The following is a 15727-nucleotide window of genomic DNA, read 5'->3' as shown; positions in this document are numbered from 1 at the left end:
TCCATTCTCACTACTCTAGCTGGGCACTAATAGACAAAAAGAGAAACTTGACAGAAACCTCAACCTAGTCTCCACCTCTCCTTGCCAAAACCAACTGAATCAAAACCTCTGTTCCCCACTCTTCCCTTGACCCACTCTAACAATGGCTGCTCTGCTTAAACCTAAATTCTTTTTATTGCCCCAAACTATCTCAGTCATGCTAGAGATTCTATAAGAAATTGTAGCAGGTGGTTGAAGATGGAAGAAAAGTAAGAGGAGTAGTCATTCTGTGGCACTGTATTAATAATGAAATCTTAAATACTTCTTTAAAAAATTCTATCACATTTTCTGTAAGTGGCACACAAATTATTGTCTCAATCGATTAGTAACCTGCTGTTAAGCTGCAGTCATTTCTAGAAATTAAATCCGTTACACATAATGGATTAAACAATTACTTTGGGAAATATACAATTAATTTGAGCTGTGCTGCAAATGCAAACATTAAATAGCTTTGCCAACTACAATTACACTGGACAGCAATTTTTTTCCAGAAGTGTTGCTTCGTCAGAAATTTTTTGCAGTTATGATGGACTGGTTGAAGCTGAACACAAATGTAATTTCAGACTACTTGCATCACGTAGGAATTTGGAGAAACATGAAATTGATTGTCATTGAATTTAATGCATTTAATTGGATAACAGTGCTGATGCTTTGCAATAGTTTAACTAAGCTAAAAATGTTCTGTTTATGATTTTTGTTTGTACTCAGTGTCTGAGGTTTATCGCTTAAATGTCCAACAATAATCAGTCAGCATTGTTGGGTTCTTGGTACCGTTTCTCCATGACTGCAATGTACTGGTGAAACCTTTCACCATGCTCATTACGGATGGCGCCAGGATTTGCAGGGAAGAAGTCTAAATGGGAATGCACAAAATGAATCTTTAGTGGCATGATGCACTTCATGCTTTTGTATGCTTGAAACATGTTGTCAACTAGCTGCATATACAGCTGCAAGAAAAACTTTGTGAACCCTTTGCAGTTACTTAATTTTCTACATTAATTATTCAAAAAATGTGATCTGATCTTCATCTAAGTCACAATAATAGACAAACGCAATCTGCCTTAATTAATAACACACAAACAATTGTAATTCTTCTTGTTAATACTGAGTACACCATTTAAACAATCATAGTTTAGGTTTAAAAAATAGTACGTGAACCTCTGGGGTAATGCCTTCTACAAAATCTATTTGAAGTCAGGTGTTCCAATCAATGAGATGAGATTGGAGGTGTGGGTTTCTAGAGATGACCTACCTAATAAAAACAGACACACAAAGTCAAGTTAGTGACAGAGCCTGCTCTTCTCAAGAAAGATTTCTCTATGTGCATCATGCCTCGATCAAAACAACTTTCAGAGGAGTTTAGAAGAATTGTAGAGATGCATGAAATTGGAAAAGGCTACAAAAGCATGACTTGAGTGTTCATCAGTCCACAGTAAAAGAAATTGCTTTCAAACAGAGGAAATTCAGTACCTTTGCTTCTCTCCCTAGGAGTGGGCTTCCTGCAAAGATAACGCTAAGGTCACAATGTGCAATGCTGAAGGAGGTGAAAAAGAACCCAAGGGTATCAACAAAAGACCTGCAAAAAACTCTAGAGCTTGAAGTTTCTGTTCATGTGTCCACTATAAGAAAAACATTGAGCAAGAATGGTGTTCATGGCGTCCACAGAGGAAACAATTCGCTCTCCAAAAAAAAAACAACAACCACCTGGATGTTCCATAACATTTCTGGGACAACATTCTGTGGACAGATGAGACAAAAGTTGAACTTTTTGGCAGAAATGCACACCAATATGTTTGGAGGAAAAAGGGCACTGCACACCAACACCAAAACCTCATCCCAACTGTGAAGCATGGTGGAAGAAGCATCATGGTTTGGGCTAATTTGCTGCCTCAGGGCCTGGATAGCTTTACAATCGTTGAGGGAACAGTGAATTCAAAATTGTATACAAACATTTCACAGGAGAATGTTAAGGTAACTGTCCGTCATCTGAAGCTTAATAGAAGTTGGATGGTCAAACAAGACAATGATCCAAAACACAAGACTAAATCAACTGAATGCTTTAAAAAGAAGAAAATTTCTGTTTTGGAATGGCCATGTCAGTCCAGACCTTAACCCAATTGAAATGCTGTGGTGTGACCTGAGAGGGATGTTCATGCAAGGTATCTCAGAAATATTGATGAACTGAAATAGTTTTCTATGGAGGAATCGTCTAAAATTCCTCCTCATCCTTGTGCAAATCTGATGAGCAAATCCAGGAAACATTTGGTGGAGGTTATTGCTGCTGAAGGAGGTTCTACCAGTAATTAAATCCAAGGATTCACATATGTTTTCCAGCCTAGACTGTGAATGATTAAACAACATGTTCAATAAAGATATGAAAAGTACAATTATTTGTGTATTATTAGCTTAAGCAGATTGTGTTCGATTATTATTATGACTTAGATGAAGATCAGACCACATAATAGTAATTAATGCAGAAAACCAAGTAATTGCTAAGTATTCACAAAGTTTTTCTTACAACTGTAGTTGTGAAGAAAATGTTCAACAACAGCCTGGAAGGCCTTCCATGCTACTTTCTCCAGTTCTTCTAATTGCCTGTCATTGACAACCTATTTGATTTGTGGACCAACAAAAATGCCTTCTTTAATCATGGCATCAGTTATTCTGGGAAACATCTGATCCTCGCTGACAATCAACACTGGCACACCTCAGGGGTATGTGCTTAGCCCACTGCTCTACTCTCCATATACACATGACTGTGTGGCTAAGCATAGCTTAAATATCATCTATAAATTTGCTGACGATACAACCATTGTTGGTAGAATCTCAGGTGGCGACAAGAGGGCGTACGGGAGTGAGATATGCCAACTAGTGGAGTGGTTCCATAGCAAAAACCTGGCACTCAACGTCAGTAAGATGAAAGAGCTGATTGTGGACTTCAGGAAGGGTCAGACAAAGGAACATATATCAATTCTCATAGTGGGATCAGAAGTGGAGAGAGTGAGCAGCTTCAAGTTCCTGGGTGTCAAGATCTCTGAGGATCTAACCAGGTCCTAACATATCAACTTCTATAGTTGTACCGTGGAGAGCATTCTGACACCCTGCATCACTGTCTGGTATGGAGGGGCTACTGCACAGGACCAAAAGAAGCTGCAGAAGGTTCTAAATCTAGTCAGCTCCATCTTGGGTACCTGCTTACAAAGTACCCAGGATATCTTTAGAAAGCGGTGTCTCAGAAAGGCAGCATCCATTATTAAGGACCTTCAGCCCCCAGGGCATGCCCTTTTCTCACTGTTACCATCAGATAGGAGGTACAGAAGCCTGAAGGCACACACTCAGTAATTCAGGAACAATTTCTTCCCCTCTGCCATCCAATTCCTAAATGGACATTGAATCTCTGGACACTACCTCACTTCTTAGAAAAAATACAGTATTTCTGTTTTTGCACTTTTTAAAATCTATTCAATATACATAATTGATTTACTTATTATTATTACTTTTATTTTATTATTTTTTCTCTGCTAGATTAGGTATTGCATTGAACTGCTAAGTTAACAAATTTCACATCACATGCCAGTGATAATAAACCGGATTCTGATTCTGAAAATCCTTCACTGAAATATTTGTGCCCGATGACAACAGATTCCATCCATGCAGTCTTGAACCCAGTAATTCTGCTTTTGCCTTTGATGAACCTAAGTCTCTGTCTCAGATTGAGTTATCAGATGTGGCCCACTTGAGATAAAAGGTTTTAAAATCTGTATCAGTATCAGTGTCGTTTTCTATTCCTGGCTCATGCATCATGGTATCTTTGTCTGCCTCCTCTAGACTCCATGCCTCTGGTGGCTTCGGTGCTGGAAGACTATTGTCGATAGGCGCAGGTCTCATGGCTGAAAGGAGATTTGGCTATTCAATGGATTTCTTGTGCATGGAGAACAACAAATGTGAGGAGCCCAGGCTTTGTCCTGGTCACCAGTTTTACACCCATAGTAGAGCTCATCGGCTTTCTTAATAAGAGGAGTCATGCTCTGTCTTTGAGACTTAAGTGTATACTCATCACAAATATAACAAAGTATCACAGCTGTTGCAACATTGGCAAGATATTTTTCTACCACAAGTACTTCCGAAAATACAATTAATTTATAATGAGTACACACAATATGCTATGCTCGTAGAGCATGCTCATCAGTGTGACTGCAAACTGATATACATGTAAATGCAATGCACTGAACGGTGTGTGGGATGTTTTTATTGCTTTTCTGACACCTGTCTTGACATGTAGCATCCACCCTGCCTAAGCATGCCCAGTAATACATGAACAAGATAGAAAACCTTTCGGTTTACATTGTAGTCAACATTTTAATTGACTTGAATTATGAAATGAAATAACAAATGTAGACGATTTCAATACAATAGTGCACGATAGGCAAATTTCACGGTGATCTTTATGATCAGCTGCCCAAAATCCATAAGATACACCCAAAACTACTCAGTAAGCAAAATCCTTGTTGTCCAGTGATATTAATCTTTTTCAATAAACATATAAGTATGGGTTGAAAAAACAAAATTAAGATATCTTCTTTACTTTCTCCATCAAGTGAATTCTCATCCTCAGAGACGTCAATTCTTAGTACAATTTACATTAATCCTTTCCGCTTCAATTCATCCTGTTCTCTTCATTGACTTTATTTGCACTATTATCCTCCCTTTGTTTCTCCCTTCCAAAGCATATCAATACCACTTCCTTGACCTTGTTATCACACATGGGCATGTTATCTATTTTGGCTTGATCAGAGAAAGGATCAACCCTGATCAGTGTCCCTAGCCTTTCCCAAGGCGTTTTGGCCCCAGGAATAGACATGTGAGAAAGTAGCACTGAGCAAGTGGAGGGGGAGGAGGTAAACAAAGTTTTTTTTAACAATTCACTCATATCTAACTTCCAATATCACAACTGTTTTGTTTTTATAACCATTCTTCAGCTAAACCCCTTACACCTCCAATTTGATAACCCAGCCCCAGTAAAACCCATACTTTCTCTCACGTTGATCTTTTCACTGGTATAACTCTTGCTCTCTTTCTTAAATCTAAGGGATAAATTCTTGAACAAAATTGACAAACAATTTGCTTAGCCATTCAAATTCAGATCTGTCTGGACTACAAAGCAACAGCAGGACCTACAAAACACAAAATGCTGGAGGAACGCAGCAGGCCAGGCAGCATCTATAGGAAAAGATACAGTCGATATTTCGGGCCGAGACCCTTCGTCAGAATTAACTGAAAGAAGAGATAGTAAGAGATTTGAAAGTGGGAGGGGGAGGGGGAGATCCGAAATGATAGGAGATGACAGGAAGGGGAGGGATGGCAAAAGGGATACAATGCTGGAGAAGGGAGAAGATCATGGGAGGGGAGGCCTAGGAGGAAAGAAAGGGGGAGGGGAGCACCAGAGGAAGATATAGTGAGAGGGACAGAGGGAGAAAAAGAGAGAGAAAGAAAGGGGAAAATTTTCCCCTTTCTTTCTCTCTCTTTTTCTCCCTCTGTCCCTCTCACTATATCTTCCTCTGGTGCTCCCCTCCCCCTTTTTTTCTTTCTTCCAAGGTCTTCCATCCCATGATACTCCCCCTTCTCCAGCCTTGTATCCCTTTTGCCTATCAACTTACCAGCTCTTAGCTCCATCCCTCCCCCTCCTGTCTTCTCCTATCATTTTGGATCTCCCCCTCCCTCTCCCACTTTCAAATCTCTTACTATTTCTTCTTTCAGTTAGTCCTGACGAAGAGCCTCGGCGCAAAACGTCGACTGTACCTTTTCCTATAGATGCTACCTTGCCTGCTGCGTTCTACCAGCATTTTGTGTGTGTTGCTTGAATTTCCAGCATCTGCAGATTTCCTCATAACAGCAGGACCTGCTCATTTTATCGTGTTTCAGACACAACACATGCATAATGTTTGATACTTGTGCTGGTGTCATGTATCAACATTTTCATGTTTACTATAAAGTATAACACAGAAACAGGCCACTCAGAGAAAGTTGGTGTTTATCTTCGCAATGGGCAGTATTATGCCCACAATACAGTAGGCACATATTGGTGCGGAATTCTAAGTTCACATCTTATTACAGAAAGTAAGGTAACAATTGGACTGAAGAAAAAAAAGTAGATCAAATCAGGCATAACATTTAAGAGATTTATGAGAGGGGTAGTGGCAAATAGCCAACAACTTATGGAGTTTAATAAACATTGCATTTAGCTACATCTTGGAACGTGAACAAAGACACAACTCTTGATTGGTCTTCATTGCCACATTACATTATTTATTGACATTAATACATGATCTGCCATTCTATACAAAATGTCACTGAGATTACATGCCTCATTAATGATGATCAAGATAGCAAATTTCAGTTATGATCAATTCTGTTTTTATTACCTAAAGCTGCTGTTTAGAACAAGGTGATTGATTATATGATAGAATTCAAGTGTCATTGCCAGAGTGGTGAAACAAACAGCATCACTCTCTGGCTGGCAGAAAGATTCTTGGCTATTACAAAATGGAATCATATCCATTCCCACTACACCATGGTAGCCAGTGAATTCTAAAGAAAAAAAAAATCATCTGGCCCTAATACCTTGTAACAAACTGCAACTGTATACACAGTTAACATATCAAAGTGTCCAAGGCACTGAAAGGGTAACCAGAAAAGATTTTGGAAGGGTTTACTTGTTAGATAAGAGGTAGATTTCAAAGGATGTCTTAAAAAGTAGGGATGCTGAAGGTTTTCTGCAGGTAACTCTATTAAACCCAAAACCTACACGTTGGCTCACTACATTAAATTTTCGATAAAATGCTCATTTCTTCACGCATAAGTGGTGATAAAGGTTCATAGACTTTATAACAGATCGTCCAAAACTGAATGACAAATGTGTGATTTTCTATTTTGACTATACTGCTAGAATGCATCTTATGGCAAATTTTCCAAAGAGTTTTGCTGTGTTCAGCCACATTTTGGAAAGGCTCCTATTCAGGCTTAGGAACCCATCAGTTGAGCAACTACCACTGGGCTTCACTGCAAGCATTATCCACCCGATGCCACTATACTTGCCCATCTGCCAGCTTCAGCTCGTGTGCGTTCTATCCTGGCCCACCAGTGCAGAGTGGCCCTCCCATCAATGAGGTCAAACAGTGCTGAATGCCCAAATTCCGTCAAAGCCCAAAGCCTTCTTTCCCCAAAATGCCAACGCTCTTTGAACAGAAGTTACTAACCAGATTTCAGAGCGCAGATCTCTACACAAGGGTCAGCCTATGATCAGTTAAGCTTCTTACAGAAAATTCAATCACCAAGTGTTTCCAAATAAGATCCACACAGTTTGCACGACTGCATTTTAAAAACAATTATAAAGCACATTTTAATGAATTCTATTGCATTTTCTAGAGTTAAACACAACAAGCTGATAACATTGGACATTAAAAAAAAACTTCATTGAAAATGCTGTTCTCCCAGAAACCAGAGTACATTCATTTCAACATTATTATGCATGGCAAGGTAATTAAATACACTTGAAACCCTGGAAAATCATGCTACCAACCTCAAATAACTGTCGAGTCTGGTCACTTGTGGAAGCTGTTGAATTCGAGCCATTTTCAGCATTTCTACAAGAATTCCAAATAATGCATAATTAACAATGTCATAAAGTATAGATGCCATAAGAATTTCCAACTAGCTATAATGCACAGCAAGACAGATGGCTTCATCTGCATCATTTGCTGTATTAAACCCAGCATCCATCTCAAAAGATAGATAAATATAATAATACTATTCTACTGGCTTCAAAACTTACAAAATGCTCCCTAACAGACCCTAATATACTGTGCATCTAATACTATTGGATCCAAGGACAACTACATTTTTCTTTTGTATCTTTCCTTGAAACACTACAGACTGCTTACTCTAAACAGACGTTTACTTAGAATTAATGGCTCATTTCATTAAATCACACATTAATAGAAGCAGGAATCAAACAAATCAACTGGCCTATTCTGAGCTGTATGCTGTTATTTAACAGGATAAAGCTTGGGTAAACCTTCAGTCAAGTGTCCCTTTCCTTATTTCAATTCACACAGAATAGACAACAGAAATTTAGTTTAGTTTTTTTAAAAACAGAATTAATTCTACCATGCTCCCTATAAACCTGCTTCTCCACTCATCAGGAAGCTGATTAGGTGGCAGCAGGATATCTGAAGCAGCTCTATAGAAGTCATTACAATAGAAACCAACATGGAGGGGAGAAAGAAAAATCAGTGATAAACTTAAAGATCCTGTCAGTTTGGGTGCAGAATCACTAAGTAGATATGAGGGGTACAGGTAGGGTAAATGCCACCTGGCTTTATCTGCAGAGTTTGGGTGGGACTACAACTAGAGGGCATGGGTTAAGGGTGAAAGGTGAAAAGTTTAGAAGAACATGAGGGGAAACTTCTTCACTCAGAGGGCTGGGAGAGTGTGAAATGAGCTGCTAGCACGAGTGGTGTATGTGCGCTTGATTTCAGTGTTTAAGAGAAGTTTGGATAGGTACATGGATGGTAGGAATATGCAGGGTTATGGTCCTGGTGCAGATCCATGGGAGTAGGCATTATAAATAGTTTCGCGTGGAGTAGATGGGCTGAAGGGCCTGTTTCCACACTGCACATTTCTATGACTCTGAGTTCCTATTGTCAAGTAACATTCAAAATTACATTGGAAGCTATATACAACTAATCTTTTTCAAAACATACAATATCCTAAGCCAAATAACCCAAATACAACAGCACAACAATTTCTATTCAGCCCTATTCTAACAAGTCCATGAGATAGCAGTTCCCCTTTCCACCTCCCTTCATCACAAAGATAGAAAACTCATGCTCCAATTAAAGTTAGACATGCAATGGTAGCTTTCCATTTATTACCCCAAGGAGCCTCTCCTGTTTTTACAGGACTTTTACCCTGGGGTGAAGAAAAGACAAAACAAGTGGAAAATCAAACAACACATTAGACACTTTTAGATCTTACACCTCTTTTCAATTCATAGGCTCTAAGTGACTGAACATTTTTTGTTCTCCAGGCACTTAGCCCATCAACTCCCTGGTCATTCAGACACCAAGAGTATTTCAGAGAGTTGTTAATATACTATCACATGAAAAATTTGCTTCTTATTTGATACTGTTGAATAGTTCCTTCTGGAAGTATTCATTTTCAATTCATCATGTCAGAAAAATTCTTATGTTATCTTTCAGGCTTTCAATTGCTTAGCATAATTTGCAGAGGGCATGTTAGATCAAGACGAGTACTTAAATATATCAAATTACATCAACAAGGTATAAAGATGGGATTAACGCAGCCTACAAAAGAAATAACATATATCTTCATTCAATTTAGTATATTATATATTTTGCATATTATATGTGGAAACAGAGGCCAATTCTTTTGTGTGCCTAACTACAACATTGAAGAATATTCGGTAACAGAAAAGCACAATAAACAAGAACCACATTTATTCAGTCTAAGACTTTCAAAAGATATTGTAAATAAACAGTATCCTGATTCCAAATAATAATTCCGTTGTCATTGGAGGGGAAAGTTTGTTGATAAAAAAGCAGGGAGGAAGTAGAGGAGCCTGAAGATCTACACTCAAAAATTCAGAAATAGCTCCTTCCCATCCACCTTCAGATTTCTGAGTGGTCAAACTTTGTAACTCTTTTTTTGGAACTATTTAATCATTTTTGTAATTTATGTTAATTTTATGTCTTTGTACTGTACTGCTGCTGCAAAACAACAAATTTTATGTCATATATCAATGCTACTAAATCTGATTCTGGAATAAAAACATAAGGTATTCCTTTAAAGCTTGCATATTATCCACCCATCTGGTTCCAATCTGATTTAACCTATTCCAGCCATTGTCACCAACAAAGACCTCTTATTAACACTATACAATTATCATTTCTCAAATTTCCACCAAGCCCTCGTCTTCTCCACTGTTTCTTATCTACAGGTTGCTTCTCAACATATCACCCAAACCACCTTGAGTATGCATTCTTAAGTGGACGACACCTAATTCAACTTCTCCATCTCATCAATTTAATGTTCAAATGGTTTCACTAAATGAGCAGAAATTTTCCTAAATTAAATATTACACCAACTAAGGCCATCACAATTTCATTCCCCAGCCACAAATTTGACTTGATATGAACATGAGACCACCTTCACGTGTAGTATGTCCGACAGCTTTTTCTCAGCTCATTTGCTGCTTACATCCTTATGCATATCTTTGGAACAGCATGACTGGTTCATTTTAATTTTTCTCCATAAACTTGGTCATCCAAACATTTTAAATGCAAGTTCCTCTTTTGCTCAATTTTATTTGCAAGTTCTCCTTTTTAATCACAAATAGGAAGTGTTCTAGAAGATCCCCACAATTACAAAGCCAGTAATTAAAATAGTACCTCAATAAAATTCAATATTTTGCAGAATCTTGCTTATAATCATTTATGAGGCAGATGGGAAAATTACAAAGCAGGGTTTTCAAGTAAATTTAACTCTAAAATCCATAAATAGAAAGTGTTATATGACTAAATCTCGATAGTTAATTTATAATTTTCCGCATAATTCGAAATTATTGCTCCAGATCAACACCCATTTTTGGGGGAAATTGTTATGTCACAGAATTTCTTGTCCAATTATAAAAACATATTGAAAATTAAAAATAAAACTAATTCCGACATTGTTGAGCAACTATACTGTTTTACCTTGGTGTTTGTTCGAGTAATTCTTCTATAAAACCAGAGTCACATCTTGGACATGTGTATTCCTGGGGGCAGAACACAATAGCATCAGACTAATTACAAATAATATCACAAAATCATCAGCAGACAACTTTTTTCTGGTGCTACTCTTTAATTATGATAGATTAGGAGGTGAACAGATGATTGTTCATCGTGATCATGATTTTATGGTGAATTTTTTTGCCTTCATCTCAAATACTATAATGGCAGCAAAATACATATAAATAAACTGCTTTTAAAACAAAACTCAAGAGCGTCCATTCAGCTGGCATCAAAATTTAATTACTTCTTTTTGAAAATAGTTTCCTTCAGGAAGGGTGGGAATCGTATTTTCAAGATCCTCACCAAGCAACATAAAATGCCGTAAAGACTTTATACCAATTTTCCAACATTTTCCAATAACGGAATAATTTAGATGTGAATATAGCTTGTAATTCTATATACAAGACATTTTTAGAATAATTCTCTATATTCTTTTCATATTAATTTAGATAAACAAATTATTTCTGCCAGGAGAGATAACAGATGGCACATGGTTTGCTGCTAGTATTCCATTCAGATCTTCCGATTCAAGCAAAACGTTCAAACATTGCCACAGACTGAATTATCAACTTGCTAGTTAACCAATTTAAGGTTAAATAATTTTTTTTATTTTCAGTTATGAAATAATTTTTAATTATAACATTTCATTAACAAGCAGAATTGGTTACAAAGTAATGGTTTAAAATTCACACTATTCTGCACTGTCATATTTTCAGCCTGATGACCTGAAGTAACAACAATCACTCCCTTTGGATTTGAGAAACTGCATTAAATTCATAGCACTTTAATTAAAATTACAAAGTATATAATTATTACTCAACAATAAAAAAAACTTAAATGATGTATGTGATTAAGTTATATGCTTTAAACACAAAATCCCTTTAGGCTAAAAAGCAAATCTCAGAATTAATTGCAAATAAATGCAGAAAAAAATAGTAGTGATCTCAGAACATTGTCAGCAACATTGCCGTTCTCTTTCCTATATGCACCTGAATAGATTTTTGTTTTGGAGATATGGCAAAGTACAGTCACTTTAGCCTCAGTATGTCAATCACTCACTCCTTCCCTGTACATGACAGTCACCGCACTGTTCCCCAGTGATTTCACCTAGTCACTACATTTCTGTACAGGTGTCCCCCGCTTTTCGAACGTTCGCTTTACGAAACCTCACTGTTACGAAAGACCTACATTAGTACCGTCTTTGCTTTCAGAAGGTGTTTCACTGTTACGAAAAAAAGCAGCGCGCGATAATAGGCAGCCCGCGCCCCGAGCAGCTGCTCTCCCTGGATTCGGAACGGCATTGCTTTAACACGTGCCTGTGAGCAGCCGTTTGCAAGATGAGTTCTATGGTATCGGAAAAGCCTAAAAGAGCTCATAAGGGTGTTACACTTAGCATAAGACTAGACATAATTAAGCGTTTCGATCGAAGTAAGGACAAAGTGAGTTTGGCTTGTGGAAGCTGACGAACATGATGTTGAAGAGGTTTTGGCATCCCATGACCAAGAACTGACAGATGAAGAGCTGATGCAATTGAAAGAAAAAAGGGTAACAATCGAAACCGAATGAGTAATGATAAAGTACGACTTTAATTTTGAAAGAATACGTCGGTTTAGGGGATATTTGCAGGATGGTTTGAGTCCTTACAAAGAACTATGTGATAGAAAAATGCGAGAGGCTTAGCAGTCAAGCAAGCCTTCCACATCAGCCACAGCAGATGACGAACCTCGACCTTCGACATCGAGGCGAGCAGTCATAGGAGAAGATGAGCTGCCTGCTCTAATGGAAACAGACGACGAGATGACACCCCAGTGTCCCACCACCCCAACTCCCAGGCCACGGACAGATACCGATTCGCGGAGAATGCAACGATAGCCAGGAGGCACACAGCACATCTTTAAGAAAAAAGCCGAAATAAACATGCTAATTAATTAGGTGCCGCCGACACATAATTGTCGGCCCAGATCAGAGACGACGCAATCGGAAATCGGCACTGATCTGGGCCGACAATTACATGCCGGGTGGCACCTAATTAATTAGCATGTTTGTTTTGGCTTTTTTCTTAAAAATGTGCTGTGTGCCTCCCGGCTACCGCTGCACCCCTGCGTGCTTCGCGGCAATGTATCGCTCAGCAGCCTGGAGGGTGGGGGCCACTGCACCACCCAACCTGCGACAACTCAGTCTAACACACCATCATCCGTGTGCTCGGCGCTGTCTTCCCGATTCCAGTAAGTGATACTACACTGTATATACATTATTTCTACTTTATATAGGCTGTGTATTTTTACGTGTTGTTTGGTATAATTTGGCAGCTTCATAGCTTAAAGGTTACTGGAAAGCGCTTGCGCCGTGTTTTTGCTAACAGGACTTGCATGAGATTTTCTGCCAACGGCACTTGCGTGAGATTTTCTGCCAATGGCGCTTGCATGAGATTTTCGCTATGGAGAACAGTTCAGTAATGATTGTGGAAAAGTATTTCTACTTTATATAGGCTGTGTATTTATCATATCATTCCTGCTTTTACTATATGTTACTGTTATTTTAGGTTTTATGTGTTATTTGGCATGATTTGGTAGGTTATTTTTGGGTCTGCGAACGCTCACAAACTTTTCCCATGTAAATAAATGGTAATTGCTTCTTCACTTTACGACATTTCAGCTTACGAACCGTTTCATAGGAACGCTCTACCTTCGGATGGCGGGGGAACCTATATATGTAACACTGCAAAGTTTCCATCCATTGAAATAAATTATTTTCGCACTTAATCAATGAGAATCAAAATGCCATTCTATTCTTCAACAAACCACCCAATGTAAATGTTGTAAGTGCAGAAAGTGCAATTGTTCCTTGGGTTGCAATGAAATTCAAACTTACGGAGAACCATTAAAACAAAATTTCAAAACACAAACACGAGAAAATCTGCAGATGCTGGAAATTCAAGCAACACACACAAAATGCTGGTGGAACGCAGCAGGCCAGGCAGCATTTATAGGAAGAAGTACAGTTGACGTTTCGGGTCAAGACCCTTCGTCAGGACTAACAGTAAAAAGAAATAGTAAGAGATTTGAAAGGGGGAGGGGGAGGGGGAATGATAGGAGAAGACAGGAGGGGGAGGGATGAAGCCAAGAGCTGGGAAGTTGATTGGCAAAAGGGATACAAGGCTGGAGAAGGGGCAGTATCATGGGACAGAAGGCCTTGGAAGAAAGAAAGAAAGGGGGAGGGGAGCACCAGAGGAAGATGGAGAACAGGCAAGGAGTTGTTGTGGGAGGGAAAGAGAGAATAAGTAAATAAACAAACAATAAATTAGGGATGGGGTAAGAAGGGGCATTAACAGAAGTTAGAGAAATCAATGTTCATGCCATCAGGTTGGAGGCTACCCAGACAGAATATAAGGTGCTGTTCCTCCAACCTGAGTGTGGCTTCATCTCGACAGTATAGGAGGTCATGGATTGACATATCGGAATGGGAATGGGACGTGGAATTAAAATGTGTGGCTACTGGGAGATCCTCCTTCCTCTGGCAGGCAGAAAGTAGATGTTCAGCGAAGCGGTCTCACCATCTGCGTTGTGTCTCACCAATATATAGAAGGCCACACCGGGAGCACCGGACACAGTATATCACACCAGCAGGTGAATACAATTTGTCTTGTCTAACTTGCTTGTTACGTACACCTGTTAGGGTGCATTCTCCAGTTAATGTACTAATCCAATAACCATAATGAATCCATCTCTTTCGCTAAATGTTAACAGTAAATTTCTTATTGCCATTTATTTAAAGATCTTTTTTGAATTAAAACATATAGTTGGTACAATATATTACATTACAATTTCTGGAAAACCAAGACTTCTCAGCTAGAAATAACCCAGTGGCCAATTGGAGTTCGGAGGTAAAAAGCAAAGGTGACTTCATCCAGGTTGAGAAGGGAGCTTTAAAAATCAACGCTTCATAGCTGTTTTCCTTTTGGAATTTGAACAGTGGCCAATCAGATTTTTGGGATAAATTAGCAAGGTCAAATAAAAACAAGGTGGGGTAAGCAGAGCAGCCATTGTTGGAATGCAACAATGTTAGAGTGGAGAGACCTTTGGATTTGGCTCAACAGGCTGGGCCGATAACAGGCATGGGCAACGCATGTATCTGGTAAGCTTTTTCTTGCTCATTCAGTATACAAAATAAAGTACATGATCTTGTAAAACCGTTGGAGATTAGCAGGGGTGACATTGTGGTTATTACAGAGTCATGGCTAAAAGACCATTGTAGCTGGGAGCTTAATATCCAAGGATATACAATCTATCAAAGAACAGGCAGGAAGGCACGCACAGGAGGAGGAAAGGCTCCACTGGTTAAAAAAAAATGAAATAAAATCTTTATAAAGAGGTGCAATAGGATCAAAAGGTGTAGAATCCTTGTAGGTGGAGTTAAGAAACTGCAAGGGTAAGAAGACCCTTATTGGAGTTATTTACAGGCCTCTAAACAGTAGCCAGGATGTGGTCTACAAATTACAGCGGAAGACAGAAAAAAACGTGTCAAATGGGCAATGTTGTGTTAGTCGGGGAGATTTCAATATGCAGATAGATTGGAAAAATCAAGTTGATGCTGGTTCCCAAGAGAAAGAATTTGTGGAATGAACCCACTAGGGGATCAGCAATCCTGGACTGGGTGTTGTGTAACGAACCAGGCATGATTAGGGAGTTTAAGGTTAAGGAACCCTTAAGAAACAGTGATCATAATATTATAGAATTCACCCTGCAGTTGTGAAAGTCAGATGTGTTGGTACTACAGTGGAGCAAAGGGAATTACAGAGGCATGAAAGAAGAGCTGGCCAAAGCTGATTGAAAGGTACA

General features: G+C 38.8%; 1 protein-coding gene across 1 annotated transcript in view; it reads right to left on the bottom strand.

Annotated features, from left to right (window-relative positions):
• Positions 1-15727, bottom strand: part of rnf126 (ring finger protein 126) — a 69210-nt gene that overhangs the window by 37525 nt on the left and 15958 nt on the right. The window contains exons 2-3 of the mRNA XM_072244067.1: positions 10812-10873; positions 7619-7682 (exon numbers count right to left, since the gene is read on the bottom strand). Coding sequence (XP_072100168.1) covers positions 7619-7682; positions 10812-10873 — 126 coding nt within the window. The remainder of the gene's footprint in view (positions 1-7618; positions 7683-10811; positions 10874-15727) is intronic.

This window comes from Mobula birostris, chromosome 26 (genome assembly GCF_030028105.1).
Source record: "Mobula birostris isolate sMobBir1 chromosome 26, sMobBir1.hap1, whole genome shotgun sequence".
Taxonomy (NCBI): Eukaryota; Metazoa; Chordata; class Chondrichthyes; order Myliobatiformes; family Myliobatidae; genus Mobula; species Mobula birostris.
The sequence above is the reverse complement of the archived record's forward strand: the minus strand, read 5'-3'. Positions and strand labels throughout refer to the sequence as shown.